Source organism: Macrotis lagotis, chromosome 7 (genome assembly GCF_037893015.1).
Source record: "Macrotis lagotis isolate mMagLag1 chromosome 7, bilby.v1.9.chrom.fasta, whole genome shotgun sequence".
NCBI classification, from domain to species: Eukaryota; Metazoa; Chordata; class Mammalia; order Peramelemorphia; family Peramelidae; genus Macrotis; species Macrotis lagotis.
The window spans coordinates 40285227-40303879 of NC_133664.1; the positions used below are offsets into that span (position 1 = coordinate 40285227).

Genomic DNA, 18653 nt, shown 5'->3' on the forward strand with positions numbered 1-18653 from the left:
TTGGAGGTCAAAGGACCTTGGATTACAAACAAGAATTTACTACCCTGCAAAACTCAGTATATTCTGTCAGGGGAAAAGATGAATGTTCAATGAAATAGAGGACTTCCAAAGTTCTTGATAAAATCATCAGAACTGAACAAAGAATTCAATCTTCAAATACAAGACTCAAGAGATACAAAAAAAGATAAATGGAAATGGGAGGAAAAAAAAAAAGAAATAAAGCCCATGTTACTGCCTAACCTCTTTACTTTGTTACTTTAATCATCTGAAGTAAAAAGTAAATAAATTAGTAAATGTCCTTACATCTCTGGCTTAAGAGCTGTGTGAATTCTTTTCAAGTTTTTGGAACCCCAGCCTGTCAGTTTCTTCCATTCAGTTCTGCAACTTTCAGGGACACCATGTAGTATTTTTAGTTTTGTTTTTTGTTTTTCGTCAAAGATTCTAGAGTGCCATTTCCTTCTCCAGCTCGTTTTACAAGGTTAAGTGACTTGCCCAGGACCACACAACTAAGTGTCTGAGGCCAGATTTGTACTCAGGATAAGTCTTCCTGACTCCAGGCCCACTCCTTTGTACAGTGAATCTGTGAATACCTTTTTAGAAGGGACCCTGTTAATTTCTTTTGGGGAGACTTTAGATAAGTGCGATACTCTTAAGTTTTGTTTAAGAGACTTTTTTGAACAGAGCAGAATCACTGAGCTAGAGAGTGGACAGGGAAAGAAACCCATTTTTTTCTCTCTTTTAGAAGTCAGGCTCATCCCAGGCTGAAGCTTCACTCTTTATGAGTCCAATGCTGCTGTGGGAGAAGGCATCACCTTCCAAATTCAGTATGGGAAGAATTAAAGAACATCTACAAATCTATATATAAATGGCAATATAAAGAGATGCTTCCAAAATCAAGTATCTGGGGATTTGAGGTTTGCCTACTGATTCAAATGATTTTATGTTTTTCCAAAACAACAACAATAATAACTATAAAACCACTGATCTTCTCTGAGTACTTTGCTATTTGTTGGTTCTTCTAGCATGTGCTATCTTTGTTATTTTTCTCTTCTGTCAATAATTTACACATATGTCCATATCTATATCTATGCAGACAGATGTTTCTATGTAATTCATTGACTATGACATTAATATGTCAAAAAGATGAAATCTTCAAATTTTGCTCTGTAATTTCAGTGAAACATCTTTAAAGAGAGGATTTATTAATGAACATAATACTAACTTTATTTTTTTATTCTTTTTTTTTAGATTTTTTTTTCAAAGGCAAACGGGGTTAAGTGGCTTGCCCAAGGCCACACAGCTAGGTAATTATTAAGTGTCTGAGACTGGATTTGAACCCAAGTACTCCTGACTCCAGGCCCACTGTTCCACCTAGCTGTCCCATTAGTTTTTTATTCTGAAAAATTTAGACAATTGTTCCCATTACACAGAATCTCAATTTTGTCTTGTCATCAAAGATATAGTCAGAGAGTAAGAAAAATGTATGTATTACAAAATACTTTTCTTTACAGGCATAACAGGCATCAAGCAGTGTTCATTTTTATGAAAAACAATAAGAGTAAACAGCCTAAAATAGGAAACCTTAAATAGAAGCTAACTTCCTGACAGAAAAGAAAGCAAGTTACAGTTGTAGTACGGCCTAAATCTCTGTCTGGTTAAAAGTTACAAGTTTAAACTGGTCTGAACTTTTTCAGATAGATTATGAAAAAAAGAGTTGACAAGATTCCTTAAGCACCTTTTAGCCAAAATGATTAATCTTTTCTGAAGGTAAATACAACATAATAATGTTAATTATATAATATAATAATATAATATAAACCTTAACAAGAATGGTGACAGTGTCGTATTTTATTATTGATATTAATGAAATACTAAGAAATATATGTTAGGCACTTCCTACTAAATAAACAAAGGTCTCTTCTGTCAGGACAATTATAAAAGAGTGACAAAGATTAAATATAGCAATGAAAAGAAAAAGGTAGCACATATCAAGATTAATTGATATTATAATCTTAATTCAGTTAGCACTTATTAAACACCTATAATGTGTGCCAGGCCCAGTAGGTGTTGGATCTCTGCTTAGGAGGAGTTTAACTGTAAGGAAATAATACATACAATAATCAAGGAAAAGGCAATTTTTGAGGATAGGAGGGCACCTTACCCCTTCTATCATTCTACGGTTAGAATAGTGTTAAATTTAATTCAAAACAAACCAAATACTATGCCCCTCCAAAAAAATAACTCCAATAAACCCAAATCCACTCAGTCCTTTGGATGTTTCAAATGAAAGAGAGCTAATTGTCTCGATTTTCTACTTTCACTTTTTTAGTTTGAATCTATACCCTTAAGATGAATAACATTTGAAAGGACTTTTAGAGATGATCTAACTACTTATTTTGTGGGTGTGGAAAATGAGACCCAAGACGGTTAAAGAGTCCTACAGGAAATTGGCAAAAGGCTGGTCCTAGAAGCCAAATCTTCTGATTCTACTCCAATGTTCTTTCTGTTACATTTCACTTTCTTTATTCCTCAAGGAGGTTCTCGAAACTTAATAACTAGACAGGTCCCTGAACAAGAAAAGAGGCTACTTAGTTTCCAGATAGCTATTGCAGTAAACCCCTGAAGTTTATATCTGAATAAATGATGATCAAGAACTATACCCAAAGGGCAATGAAACAGTGCATAATACCTTTTGGTCCAGCAATACCACTACTAGGTCTGCATCACAAAGTGATCATAAAAAAAGGGAAAGGATCCACTTGCACATAAATATTTATAGCAGTTGCTTTTGTGATGTTAAAGAATTGGAAATTGGGAGATGTCCATCAAATGGAGAATGGTTGAACAATTTGTGGTACATGAATGTATTAGAATGCCATTGTTCTATAAGAGATGATGAGCAGGTATATTTCAGAAAAATCTGGGGAGACTTGCATGAACTGATGCTGATTGAAATGAGTAGAACCAGGAGAACACTGTACATAGTAACAATAACATTGTGTGATGATCAATTACAAAAGACTTGGTTCTTTTCAAAAATACAGTGATCAAAGACAGCTCTAAAAGACTTGTGATGGAAAATGTCATCCTCATCCAGAGAAAGAATTATGGAGTCTGAATGTAGTTTTTCCCATTTGTTCTGATTCTTCTTTCACAACATGACTGATATGGAGACATGTTTGACTTGACTGTATATGTACAATTTAAATTAGATTGCTGGGAGGGAGGGAAAGGAGAGAGGAAGAAAAATTTGGAATTCAAAATCTTACAAAAATGAATGTTGATGGGGCGGCTAGGTGGCGTAGTGGATAAAGCACCGGCCTTGGAGTCAGGAGTACCTGGGTTCAAATCCGGTCTCAGACACTTAATAATTGCCTAGCTGTGTGGCCTTGGGTAAGCCACTTAATCCCATTTGCCTTGCAAAAAAAAAATGAATGTTGAAAATTATGTTAAATATTAAAATATTATTAAACCAAAAAAAAAAAAGAAAAAAGACATCCAACGAGAAACAAAAATGACTCTTCCATCCCAGAGTTACACAAAATATGGTGTCCATATAGTAGGAAAGGATGTCCCAACAGAGGGACACAGGCAGCCTCCCTCTGACACTAAGCAGAGAAGAGCCAGAAACCTGTGTAAGTTGGGAGCACAGCCACAGTTTTTTAAGGTTCTTTTATAATTTTATATGTGTGTGTGTGTGTGTGTGTGTGTGTGTGTGTATGTGTGTGTGCATTCCATTTCAAAATAAAAGTGTTTGGAACACATTTACCTTTTCTGCTGGCAGTATGTATTGCTGCATAAAATGCTTCACTCTCAGTAGAACCTCTTGGCCTGTCCTAGTCTGGAGAAACAATCTTCCTGTAGGATCAGGCTGTGAAACTGTAGCACTCAAAGTTCTTTATCAAAGGTAAAGTAGACCAATTAGTATAAAATTCCAAAATGATCCCCTTTAAGCATTACTGAATACTCCACTATGACTGGTGGTGTGCTTGGCTATTGTAAAGAAATATTCCCTGCCCACCAAAAATTGGGGTATATATGGTACAAATTCATTAAAAGCTATAATCTGCTTTAGATAATCTTACCTCTTTGTAAATTGTAATCCGACCTCTGCTAGTGGTTTGACAACATCAGCAAACAGATAACTTGTTTCAGATGCAGAATTTCCCTGAAGATATCTGGCATATACTCCCTTAAAAGAAATACAAACACTCAGCTTTGCCCAGAGGAATTCCCATCCATACTCCTGAATGTCCAGTCTTCCATCTCTGCAGGCCCCCGGGGCTGATGCAGCTCCCCAATTCCACACTCACAGGACAATGCCAATTTCACTAAATTATCAGACTAGTGGTAGCTGAGCACTAGGGGACCACGTTCCTGTCACCTACACAGAACACTCTCACGACAGGGAGGACAAATTGCACTTTCTAAATGCAAGTCACAGCTATCAAAACAACCATATTTACCAATTACATCAGTTTCATTGACTGCAGAAACCTATTTAGAAACCAAATTAATATCAAAGCCATAGAACCAAAGAAAAGGTAATTATGCAACCTTTAAAAATGTTTGATCTGGGTTAAATTAGACCTTGAATAAATCACCTCTCCTACTCTAACAATTATACATGATAAACAGAGCTTTCCCATTTCATTCACCTCCTCTTCCCTTATTCCAGGCCCAATATTTTTATTTCCAAAGTCTCTTTGGAACATTTCTAGTTGCCACATCTTATGGCAGGTTCTTACTGGTATTTGTAGTGTACTAAAACCCTGGGGTCTTTTTCATATTAGTTGGTGTACAGTCATCTCTCTCCTAGTCTATATATGAATAGAAATGTTTTATTTTTCAAAACACAAGTGTAAGGATTAACACTTGCTCTAAACAGATTTCATCTGATTAGATACAGCTTAATCAGATTGTTCAGATCTTCCTAAATTCTGATTCTGCCAGCCAACATATTAAGTCAACTTTCTAGTTTCAAATAATCTGGAAAGTGGGTGAGCACACCATTTATGTCACAAAATATAAATTTGAAAAATGATATTTTTTTATTGCTAAAATAAAATTTAAACACTTTAAAACTGCAAGAGCAAGCTGTCAATGAGAGATGACATAATCTTTGCCCTTACTTTGGCACTTATTCTCTTAATAGAGAGAGGAACAATCCTCTAAGATTTTCTAAGTACCTACTAGTGTCTGTTGTGTCCATGTTCTTTTCTGCTTTTCCCTTTCTCTTATTCTCAAGTCTTTTAACAGTCACCATTCTGTTACTTTCTTCATTCTTCAATAAGACAAATCATAATAGCAGTTAGAATTCATTTAATGTTTTAAGGTTTGCAAAGCACTTTTCAAATGTTCTCTCATTTTATCCTCACCACAACCCTGAGGGGTAAATTCTATTATTATTGGCATTTTAGAGATAAGAAAATGGAGGCAGATAGAATGACCCACTCAGGGGTCATACCACTACTAAATGTCTGAGGCCAAATTTGAACTCAGTTCTTCCCAACTCCAGGTCCAGAACTCTATCTCACTGCACAACCTACATGCATAAAATTTGAATTTTAAAAACCTGTCCAATATTAATCTCTGTATGTTATAAACTCAATAATTACCTGCATTATTCCAGCTAATTTAAAATATGAAAGAGCAAGAAAGAAGTTCCAGTTGGGAAGTGTAGTGCTGATTCCTCTGTGGCGGCAATAAATTAAAGTCAGTTCTTCCACTGATGGTATCCCTATAAAAATCAATACTCTATTTATCTAAAAAGTTATGGCAGGTATTCAAGAATATTATGTTATCACATATATCACATCTTGTTTCAAACTAAGTAAATCAAATCACATACAATAGTTTTTCTAAGCTTTAGTTCTCTAAACTGCATTAAATATAGTAGACTAAATTTTGCAATTAACTGTTAAAATGGAGGGTGCCCATTATCACCACTACTATTCAATATTGTATTAGAAATGTTAGCATCAGCAATTAAAGAAAAAGAAATTGAAGGAATTAGAATTGGGAAGGAAGAGACAAAACTCTCACTCTTTGCAGATGACATGATGGTCTACCTAGAGAATCCCAAGAAATCATCTAAAAAACTACTGGAAACAATTAGCAATTTTAGCAAAGTTGCAGGTTATAAAATAAACCCTCATAAATCCTCAACTTTTCTATATATGTCTAGCAAGAAACAGCAGGAAGAGCTAGAAAGAGAAATCCCATTCAAAGTAACCTCAGACAATGTAAAATATTTGGGAGTCTATTTGCCAAGACAGACTCAGAATCTTTTTGAAAACAATTATAAAACACTTCTCACACAGATTTAAATAACTGGGCAAATATCAACTGCTCATGGATAGGTAGAGCTAATATAATAAAAATAACAATTCTACCAAAACTAAACTATCTGTTTAGTGCCCTACCAATCAAAATTCCAAAAAATTACTTTAATGAGTTAGAAAAAATTGTAAATTCATATGGAGAAATAAAAAGTCAAGAATTGCCAGGAGCTTAATGAAAAAAAGTGCAAAAGAAGGTGGCTTAGCCCTACCTGATCTAAAATTACATTATAAAGCATCAGTCATCAAAACTGTTTGGTATTGGCTAAGAAATAGAGTGGTTGATCAATGGAATAGACTAGGTGTAAAAGCAGGAGATGATTATAGTAATCTGCTGTTTGATAAACCCAAAGAGTCTGGCCATTGGGATAAAAACTCCCTCTTTGATAAAATTGCTGGGATAATTGGAAGTTAGTATGGAAGAGACATAGATTAGACCAACACCTCACACCCTTTACCAAGATAAGATCCAAATGGTTACAGGACATAGACATAAAAAACAATACTATAAGCAAATTAGAAGATCAAGGACTAGTCTACCTGTCAGATCTATGGAAAGGGGAACAGTTTATGACTAAGGAAGAGTTGGAGAACATCACCAAAAACCAATTAGATGATTTCGATTACATTAAATTAAAAAGCTTTTGCACAGATAAAACCAATGTAACCAAGATCAAAAGAAATGTAGTAAATTGGGAAAAAATCTTTACAACTAATGATTCTGACAAAGGACTCATTTCTAAAATATACAGAGAACTGAGTCATATTTTTAAAACAAAAAGCCATTCCCCAATTGACAAATGGTCAAAGGATATACAAAGGCAATTTACAGATGAGGAGATCAAAGCAATCCATAGCCATATGAAAAAATGCTCTAAATCATTAATTATTAGAGAAATGCAAATTAAAGCTTATCTGAGGTACCACCTCACACCTCTCAGATTGGCCAGTATGACCAGGAAGGATAATGATCATTGTTGGAAGGGATGTGGGAAATCTGGGACTGTTGGTGGAGCTGTGAACTCATCCAACCCTTCTGGAGAGCTATTTGGAACTATGCCCAAAGGGCAACAAAAATGTGCATACCCTTTGACCCAGCAATACCACTACTGGGTCTATACCCTGAAGAGATGATGAAAAAGGGTAAAAACATTACTTGTACAAAAATATTTATAGCAGCCCTGTTTGTGGTGGCAAAAAATTGGAAATCCAGTAAATGTCCTTCAATTGGGGAATGGTTTAGCAAACTGTGGTATATGTATGTCATGGAACACTATTGTTCTATTAGAAACCAGGAGGGACGGGATTTCAGGGAAACCTGGAGGGATTTGCATGAACTGATGCTGAGTGAGATGAGCAGAAACTGAAAAACACTGTACATCCTAACAGCAACATGGGAATGATGTTCAACCTTGAAGGACTTGCTCATTCCATCAGTGCAACAATCGGGAACAATTTTGGGCTGTCTGCAAAGGACAGTACCATCTGTATCCAGATAAGGAGCTGTGGAGTTTGAACAAAGTGCAAGGACTATTCCCTTTAATTTAGAAAAAAACAGATATCTTATTGTCTGATCTTGTTACCTCTTAGAATTCTCTTCTCTTTAAGGATATGATTTCTCTCTCATCACACCCAATTTGGATCAAGGTACAACATGGAAACAAAGTAAAGACTGACAGAGTGCTGTCTGTGGGGGGGGGGAGCAAGATTGGGGGAAAATTGTAAAACTCAAATAATATCTTTAATAAAAATAAATTTTAAAAAAATGAAGTAGGATCACACTGATCCTAGAATTAGAAAAAAAACTATTAAAATGGAATTTCAGAAAGAAAACATTGGAATGTTAGCTCTTTACTTAGTTTCTTCTTGTTTGTTTTTTGTTTTGCAAGGCAATAGGGTTAAGTGACTTGCTCAAGGTCACAGTTAAGTAATTATTAAGTATCTGAGGTTGGATTTGAAGTCCTCCTGACTCCAGGGCTAATGCTCTATCCACTGCACCACCTAGCTCCCCATTTCAGTTTCTTCTTAATTTAAAACTTACACTACTTATAAGTCCAGTAAACTTTATGAATAAAAACCTTGAAAATTAGTCATAGTTCTAAGATTATAAGAAAATTATTTAAAAGTCTAAATGTGGTTTATTATTGAAATATTACAGAAAATTAAATCAATCTTGAATTAAATCATTTGTGAAAAGTTTCATACCTGCACTATGATGCAAGTTAATGTTGTTATTTGGCATTGTAAGAAGAGTCCTAGGCCAAAAGAAGAAGGAGCAAAGATATGCTAAATCTGATATAGGGTGGCCAATGGTTGAAAGCTCCCAGTCCAGAACTGCTATTACTCGAGCCTTTAATTTAAAAGAAAAAAATAAAAACAAGAGTTTTAATAAGTTAGAACTTCAAAGTGACTTTTAAAAACATAAAGAAATTCAATCAAATATATCCATACCCATCATTGCTTTGCTAAAAAAAAAGTTCTCATATTTACAAGTAAACATAGCCATCTCCCAAATAATATAGGACTGACTTTTGCTACCTCAATTTGTAGAGTATCCAAACCCATTTAAATATTTCTGCAGACATAAAAAAGTTTAGTGAAATAAGAAATAGGCATTATTGACTAAAAATATAGATATGGATTAGTTGTGTTTTAATTACCAGTGCCATATAGTGCATAATAGGGCAGCTAAGGAGGTATACTATATAGAATGTTAGGCCCAGAATTCTGAAGACCTGAGTTCAAATTAGTTTCAGATACTTCCTAGCTGCATGACTCTGGCTGCCTCAGTTTCCTTATCTACAAAATGGGGATAATGATAGCTCCTAGTTCAAAGGGCGGTATGAGGGTCAAATGTGATAATACTTATAAAGTGCCTGGCAAGACTGTATGTGCTATAAAAAAGTTAGATATTATGACACAGTAATAATAACATTGAAATCATTAAAATATTGATGGAGACAAAGCATAACTTTCGTATGAATTACTCAAATCTCTATCAACCTGGAATTTATTAACTAGGCACACCATTTGGATGAGGTACAAACATCTGATAACAACAGCTAACATATAGAAACTTTATTGTTCACCCTTCACATTCATTTTTATTTGATCCTTACAACTACCTGGAGAAGAAGGAAGCACAAGTATTATCCTCATTTTGCAGATTAAAAAACCTGAGTCTCATAGTTCTGACTTGCCTAAGATCAAAAGAATAAATGGAAGTCATCATTGGAATCCAGGTTCTCTAACTCCCCACTAGTACTTATTCCACTTTTTTTTTTTTTTTGCAAGGCAATGGGGTTAAGTGGCTTGCCCAAGGCCACACAACTAGGTAATTATTAAGTGTCTGAGGCCAGATTTGAACTCAGGTACTCCTGGCTCCAAGGCCAGTGCTCTATCCACTGTGCCACCTAGCCACCCCATTCCACTTTTCTATAGCTGCTCTCTATATCCCCCCATATCCTACTATTCTTATTTCTTTACATTTATTTGGGAAAAATATAAATTTATCATGGGTCATACAAGCCAACATAATAATCAATTTAATTATTCAATATCATATAATTAATTTACCTAACTACTTTATACAATGACAAAAATTAGAAACTTCATATGGAGGGAGAAAAGGTGAAGAATCTAAAGAGAAAAAATGAAAAGAAATGAGATTTTATTCAATGTCTTGCTCTGTCCTGAACTTTAGCAGCTGCTTAATAATGAATTTGAATCTTTTATTAATTCCTTGAGGGCAGAAACTGTCCTTTTTCCCTTGTATCTCGTACAAAACAGCATCTTTCCCTTATAAGCCCTTAATATAGTCCTCTTGAATTGATTTTTTTCAAAACATAATTAAAGCATAGTGTTATGGAAATGTGAGATTAAATGTGGTCTGAAGAGTGTCTAAAAAGATAGAGAGTACAAGACCTTGGTCAAAGGGAGGACTTCTATTTCCCAATTCCCATCATACTCCTCTACTACCAGGACTCATAAATTGTACTCATTGACAGTTTTGAATTATTTTGACTAATTTTATGAAAACTCCACTGTGGACATCATCACAAAGAGACCATCTTCTTATGGAATACTTTTGAGGCTTTGGGGAATCTTTCCATCTTAAAGAAGATTAAAAAAATGAGGACATGTGATGCAAGAGAGGGCTAAAAAGAAAAAGGAAAAGTCAAACCAGGGATATAAAATACAGGCATTTTAAATAGTCTTCATCATTTAAGTAATTTTCTTTTTAAGCAACAGAACTGTAGAATTTCTAAACTGAAGAGAAGATTAGAGATTACTCAGCACAGATAGCACACATTCCTTCTCCACCATCATGGGGGGGGGGGTGTGTTAATGAACCCTTTACCCTAAAAGCAGTTCACTTCTCTATGACAGAACTCTCATTCTAAGGGATTTTTTTCTTTATATGAAAATTGCCTTTGCAGTTTTCCTCTACTCTCCTTTTTCTAACCTCTGGGGCAAAGCAGGAAATGTCCAATCCTTTCACATACAAATCCTCTGAATACCTACAGTTCCCATCTTTTCCTGAGCTTAAACTAAGCATCCCCAATTCCTTTAGTTCATCCTCTTAAAGCAAACTCCCCAGTTCCCTCACCATCCTGGTCAGCACAAAGATAAAACACTTATATCATTTCTTTCTTCTTTCTTTCTTGGCAATCAGTGTTAAGTGACTTATCTAGAGTCAGTTAGTAAATGTCTGAGACTAAATTTGAACTTTGGTCCTCCTAACTCCAGGGCTGGTGCTGTATCCCCTGCAAAACCAGCTGCCCTCTTTATACATTTCTAATTACATCACAGACATCACTCAGTATCTGGTTTTTACCCTACAAAGGAAGAATACATCTGTGTCATGAAATTTTTGTTCCCTTGCAATGATAAATATTCTGATTGGTGGCAATGATTCTGGCAGCAGAAACAAGAAAAGTTAGAGAAGCTCTGATGTTCTAGATGGAGAGAACACCTATTTCATTATCCAATGCTAGCCCTAGTTCCCTGGTTTAGTTTATATAGTATTTGAAATACCTCTTTTGGATGGAAAATCAAATTATCTATTTTAAAATCCCCATGAATCAAACTTTGCTCCAGGTCCTGATCTGGCAAGTTTTCCATTAACCAGGCAGATAGCTGGTTCATAGCAGGAATGGTCTGATGAGCAGCAGCTTGATATTGTTTGGTCCATGTCATTACCTGAAGATGAATATGTTGATTTGAGAAATTAAAAATAATTTACAAAAAAAGACATTCTAATGTGTATTTTAAATTATGTAACAGTTTTATTTCACTATGAAACACCACAGCATTTCTATGACCAGGTAACACAAGGCACCTTCTCAAGACTTAGCACTGTATTAGATCTTCATGTAATTATTATTGCTTAATATATACTGGCTCATTGACTAGAGGCAAATAGGAGCTATGAAAATATCCATCCCTAGAAATACTTCCTAACCATTAATCTGTTTTTCTAGGATACTTGTAAGGTATTTATAAATATATATATATATATATATATATATATATATACATACACACACACATATATACATATATTTACAATTATATATAATTTTTATATACATATAAATATATGTATATATATAGATATAGATATATATAAGTTTTTCACATTTGAAAAACAAAATTTTATTCAATTATCTTTTTGGAATGTTTTCATAAGAAAATTTTTCAGACTAGCCACAACATGTTGTCTAAGATAATACATAAGTGAACAATGAGATAGCAACAGGAAGAAATTTTTAAGAAGTCTGCAATGAAATAAACTCAATATAAAAAACAATTTTTTTAAAGCCAAGCACTAAAACATCAATAGGATAACTTCTGAGCTAACCATATTCAATTACTATATAAATGTGCTGTTTGACTAATAATTAATTTTTAAACAACACTGACACCAATGTCTAGTAAAACTGTAAAATAAGGAAAAATGACTAAATGACAGTTTACACTATTTTACTACTTCAACTATAAGAATGTCTCTCTTAATACCACAATGAGGACACAAGACAGATTTAGGAAAAGAAAGGCATAGGGAGAATAGGAACAATGGATATTTCAGAGCTCTTGAATATAGAAATGGAATACTTGTGAAAAAATCACAGGCATGATCATCCTTGTATGTAAATATAATAGAGTGAAGAAATATATTGTGGGAGTTAAGCAGATTAAAGAACTGGAAAGTTGGGATGTTTGAGGTAATATCAATATATAGAATGACATCTCCTAGTATGGATAAAGAGACTGTGGGCCATATACTGAACTCAGTGAAAAGAGGGAGAATAGAATGTCCTGGGCCATTACAAAAGTCACCAGACACCAGTCTGTGGGTGACAATTCTGGACAGCGTGAACCTCTAATGAGGAGAAGCTTCTGAATGATGGCTGAAGGAGAATCTAGAAGGGGCAACAAGGGCAGTGGAATTCTGATTGGCTCACTTGGACTAGTGAGTCAAGTGGTATGAAAGGAGGTGCAAGACCTCCTGGCAGGGATGACCAGGAATGCAGTGTCATTCAGGAGAAGGCAAATCTCAGTGCCAGATGGAAAGACAAAGAGAAGAGGACTAAGAAGCTTGTTAATTAGAGAAGGAGAGGGCCCAGTGAAAGGGGAGGCAGATCTGAAGTAGTATCCTAGAGGGTGGGGTGGAGTTAGATAGGAAGAAGAATCCTGGAGTCCAAGGTTCCTGAAGGGCAGGGTTTGTTTTTCAGCAATTGGAAGGTTCAATAACCCTGGAATCTAATTTTCCCAGAGAGTAAGAAAGGAATACTAATTAGGGAATGAGTCCAGGAAGACTATCAGTGAAGGGGGAGGAGCTCCATTGATGAAGCAGATTATTAGAAAGTTCAAGGACCCCTCCCTCCCCTGCTCTTCAAAGTCCACAGTCCACAGTAAATGGACTTAATCTAAACTAAACAAATCTCATTAACAATACAATTTTCAACCTACCTTCAGCCATGTGGAGTCAGATATGGAAATTTTTTGGAATTAAAGCCTGATTTGAAATTTTAAAATGTTACCTTTATGCTAAGGTTGAAAAAAAGTCTTTTTAAGGTTTAATGTTAGAACTCATAATAACTTATTTTTTTAAAAACACTCTTTTCTGGGTTTATATTTTTAAAATAACAATACTCATTATTTCCAAATTCATTAAATATTCTGATCTGTAGTAACTAAGAAAATGAGAAGAGGTATGTATTACTTGTCTCTTGCAGTATCCTTCTCCTTTACCATATACTTCCAGACCCAACTTCTGAATTGTCAGCGAATGCAGACGGGCCAGGGTTTCTATCATAGCCACATATAAGGCCGATCGTTCTGCTGGGCTAACTCCGGGAAGACTGAAATCACGAAAGATGCGACCCTATAAAATCAATTTATCAGAGACTTTTTTTTAATTTCAAAGCTCATTGTTACCATGTCATTTCACTAAGAATCACCATTCTTCTTCCTTTATTTCAGTGTCCAGACATATTTGGGATAATGGGTCTGTAATCAAAACTAGGATCCTTTTAAGATTTTATTCTGGAAACATTCATTTCAAATGCTGGCTTAAAAAAGAATTTTGTTGTTCAAAAAGAAAATGATCATAAGGAAAAAGACAATTTAGAATAGAAAAAATTCATAACTACAGTCCTTAAATTCTATGCTGCAACACTATTTGGACACTTTAATTCCATCTTTCATAGTTATTTATTTGGGAATTAATTAACAAACAAAAAAAAATCTATTATCATCTGAGTAAAGTTCTCCAAGGCCATCCCAATTGTCATTTAACAGATCTGTACTGACACCTAGAGGATAAGGAAAGATTTAGGCAATTTGCTCTAACAATTGACTTTGGACTCAGTCTTTTTTAGTTAAGGGAAAAATTAGAAATAAATAAATTTTGGTTGCATGACAGATAAAAGTTTAAAACCATGAAAAGATATTTATTCAATAGGTGATGGATCAAAGGATACACACAATCGGCTTTTAAATTTAAAAAAAAAAACTAAGTAAATAAATGTAAATAAGCTTATGTATAAATGTAAATAAGCATTTGAAAAAATGATCCAGTCATTAATAAGAGAAATGCAAGCTAAAATAACACTGATGTTTCACCTTATACCTACCAGTTGGTAAATTATGAAAGTGATAAATGCTGTAGAGACTATGGGAAGACAGTCACACTCATACAATGTTATATAAATTTTTTAAATTTGTTTTCCAATTATATATATAATAGTACTTTCTACCTATCATTTTTTGGTAAGGTTTTGAATTTTACACATTTTCCCCTACCCTCCCTTCCCTTGCCCCCCCCCCCCCCCCCCGAAGGCAGTCTGGTAATCTTTACATTGTTTCCATGTTAGACACTGATCAAAATTGAATGTTCAAAAAGAAAAATTATATACTTGAGGAAAAATAAAATATTAGAGATTGCAGAATTATGTAGTACATAAGACAACTTTTTTTTTAATCGAAGGTAATAATCTTTGGTCTTTGGTTAAACTCCACAGATCTTTCTCTGGATGCAGATGGTATTCTCCATTGCAGATAGTCCCAAATTGTCCCTGATTGCTGCACTGATGGAATGAGCAAGTCCATTAAGTTTGATCATCACCTTCATGTTGCTGTTAGGGTGTACAGTGTTCCTCTGGTTCTCTCATTTAACTCAGCATCAGTTCATGGAAGTCTTCGAGCCTTCTCTGAATTCCCATCCCTCCTGGTTTCTACTATGTCCCATGATATATATACATATATATATGTATATATATCACAGTTTGTTAAGCCATTCCCCAATTGAAGGACATTCACTTAATTTCCAATTCTTTGGCACTACAAACAGGACTGCTATGAATATTTTTGTACAAGTGATGTTTTTATCCTTTTTTTCATAATCTCTTCAGAGTATAAACCCAGTAGTGGTATGGTGGATCAAACTGTATGCACATTTTTTTGCCCTTTGGGTATAATTCCAAATTTCTCTCCAGAAAGGCTGGATGAGTTCACAGCTCCACCAACAATGCATTAATGTCCCAGATTTCCCACATCCCTTCCAACATAGATTATTGTCCTTTCTGTTCATATTGGTCAATGTGAGAGGTGTGAGGTGGTACCTTAGAGATGCTTTAATTTGCATTTCTCTAATCAGTGATGATTTAGAGCAATTTTTTATGTGATTATGGATTACTTTGATCTACTCATCTGTAAACTGCCTTTGCATACCCTCTGACCATTTGTCAATTGGGGAATGGCTTTTTTTTTTTTATAAATTTGACTCAGTTTTCTATATATTTAAGAGTTTTTTAAAATCAGAAATACCAGTTGTAAAAATTGTTTCCCAATTTACTACATTTCTTTTGATCTTGGTTACAGTGGTTTTGTTTGCACAAAAAACTTTTTAATGTAATCAAAATTATCCAGTTTGTTTTTAAATGATGTTCTCCATCTCTTCCTTGGTCATAAACTTCTCCCCTTTCCATAGATCTGACAGGAAAACTATTCCTTGTCTTCCTAGTATGCTTATAATATTGTCTTTTATGTCTAAATCCTGCATCCATTTTGATCTTATCTTGGTATAGGGTGTGAGGTGTTGGTCTAATCCAAGTTTCTGCCATACTCACTTCCAATTTTCCCAACAGGTTTTATTGAAGAGAAAATTCTTATCCTAGAAACTGGACTCTTTGGGTTTATCAAATAGCAGATTACTGTAGCAATTTCCTGCTGTCTCTTTTGCTCCTAGTCTATTTCACTGATCTACCACTCTATTTCTTAGCCAGTACCATACAGTTGTGATGACTGATGATATATAATATAATTTTAGATCTAGTAAGGCTAAGTCATCTTCTTTTGTACTTTTTTCATTAAATCCCTTGATATTCTTGACTTTTTGTTTCTCCATATGAATTTAGTTACAATTTCTTCTAGTTCACTAAAGTAATTTTTTGGAAGTTTGATTGTTAAGGCACTAAATAAGTAGAATTAAGGTAGAATTGTCATTTTTATTAAATTAGCTTGACCTATCCATGAGCAGTTGATATTTGCCCAGTTATTTAAATCTGATTTTATTTGTGTGAAAAAATGTTTTATAGTTGTTTTCATAGTTTCTGAGTCTGCCTTGGCAGGTGGACTTACAAGTACTTTATATTGTCTGAAGTTATTTTAAATGGGATTTCTCTTTCTAGCTCTTGCTGCTGTAACTTGCTAGTAATATATAGAAAGGCTGAGAATTTATATGGACTTATTTTATATCCTGTGACTTTGCTAAAATTGTTAATTGTTTCTAGTAGTTTTTCAGATGATTTTTTAGGATTCTCTAGGTATGTCATCTGCAATGGTTTTCTAATTCCTTCAATTTCTTTTTCTTCTCTTATTGCTGAAACTAACATTTCTTTTTTTTAAACAAAACCACAACTTTTTACTTACAGTACACTCACACTTCAAACCTTTGTTTCAAAGGATAAGCATTTCAAAATAAGTACAAAAAATTTCTCTAAAACTCTGACAACCAATATGATGTCTGATCAGCAAGTGGCTATATCTACATTGGGGACAGTTAATGTTAGGATGGCTTAATTACCTCAGATTATAAGTGATTACACAATAAAGGGAACCCCATCATTTGAAAAGTATATCTTAGGCAAGTATGGCACAAAGAATTACAGAGTTGGAATCTTATCTTGGAACATGCAGACCAAAACTACCAATTCGGGAATTAATGTGACCATAATACTTAATTCCCTCAGGAAAAGACACGTGGAGCAAAAGCAAGCTAAGACCTATGTGTTCTCTCGGCCACACCTTTGTCCTGAAATACTCTTTCAAAATGTGTTCCAGTTCATGAAAATTACATTAACTGCTCAGGTGGTTGTGGGAGGGAAGACAAAAGTGACCTACAAACAGAAAAATTTCTGAAAGATTTTTGTTACTTTAAAAAAATTTTTTTTTTATCATCCTCATAAATTGAGTTTGTCAGTCTCTTTCATATGATATGTTTATGTTCAAGGTAAATAGGATGTCAGTTAGACCAGTGTCTGAACCTGATGGTCAATACAGGAGTTGGTGAAGGCAGATGGAGCTATACTTCTAGTTGTTCTTCAACTGTTTGAATCCAAGTTTCCTCCAAATCTTCTCCAAGGCCACTCTTCCCATGAACAAGGTGATAGTAAAATTACGTTTGTACCAGTCTCTGTTATAGTATAAATGCTTCTGAAAATTTTTACTTAAGAATTTCTTGTAAAAATCAGCCATTTCCTCTGCATTTAACATTATTTTTTTACCTGTTTCATCTTTCAATCCTAGACCTCTAGCTTTTAATCTTGAGTGAATAAATTCTTCTTTTTCCTTATTAAACATCTGATTCTGGTTTGCCCAATATTGTTGGTTCCATTCTTGTATTTCTTGTCTGAATTTCCTAAGCTGCTGTTCCAAAGGAGATTCATTTTCGGGGATGTAAAATTTGATTGGTCGAAGGTTTGAATATCTATCTGGGGGGTCCAATCCAATCATTGCATGATTTTCTGGGTGGGCAGAATTGTGATACCCGGAGAGGCACAGCTGGGCCTTCCATGTGGCTCCCCACAAGGCCACCAAGTGCCGGGCCAGGCCGGGCTGGGGCTCAGGGGCCTGCTGCCCCTCCCCTGGGGGCGCAGGCTGTGACCCGCCACCCCTCCCCCTGGGGCACAAGCCGTCTAACATTTCTAATATAATATTGAATAGTAGTGATGATAAAGGGTATCCTTGTTTCACCCCTGATCTCTTTGAGAATGCTTTTAGCTTATCCCTATTGTATATAATGCTTGTTGAAGATTTCATATAGATACTGCTTATCATTTTAAGGAACAATTCATTTATTCCTATGCTCTCTAGTGCTTTTAGTAGGAATGGGTGCTGTATTTTGTCAAAGGCTTTTTTAGCATCTATCGAGATAATCATATGATTTCTGTTAGGTTGTTATTGTTATAGTCAATTATACTAATACTTTTACTAATATTGAACCAACCCTGCATTCCTGGGGTAAAATCTGCTTGGTCATAGTGTATTATTCTAGTGATAACTTGCTGTAATCACTTTGCTAAGATTTTATTTAAGATTTTTGCATCCATATTCATTAGGGAAAATGGTCTATAATTTTCTTTCTCTGTTTTGATTTTTCCTAGTTTAGGTATCAGCACCACCATATTAGTATCATAGAAGGAGTTAAGTAAGGTTCCATCTTCACCTATTTTCCCCAAGAGTTTATATAGAATTAGAATCAATTGTTCCTTAAATATTTGATATAATTCACTTGTAAATCGATCT

General features: G+C 34.6%; 1 protein-coding gene across 1 annotated transcript in view; it reads right to left on the bottom strand.

Moving 5' to 3' along the window:
- The window catches only part of ACAD11 (acyl-CoA dehydrogenase family member 11), a 92189-nt gene that overhangs the window by 64696 nt on the left and 8840 nt on the right, over positions 1 to 18653 (bottom strand). Inside the window, exons 4-9 of the mRNA XM_074195819.1 lie at positions 13570 to 13731; positions 11379 to 11543; positions 8547 to 8691; positions 5619 to 5740; positions 4086 to 4192; positions 3770 to 3896 (exon numbers count right to left, since the gene is read on the bottom strand). Coding sequence (XP_074051920.1) covers positions 3770 to 3896; positions 4086 to 4192; positions 5619 to 5740; positions 8547 to 8691; positions 11379 to 11543; positions 13570 to 13731 — 828 coding nt within the window. The remainder of the gene's footprint in view (positions 1 to 3769; positions 3897 to 4085; positions 4193 to 5618; positions 5741 to 8546; positions 8692 to 11378; positions 11544 to 13569; positions 13732 to 18653) is intronic.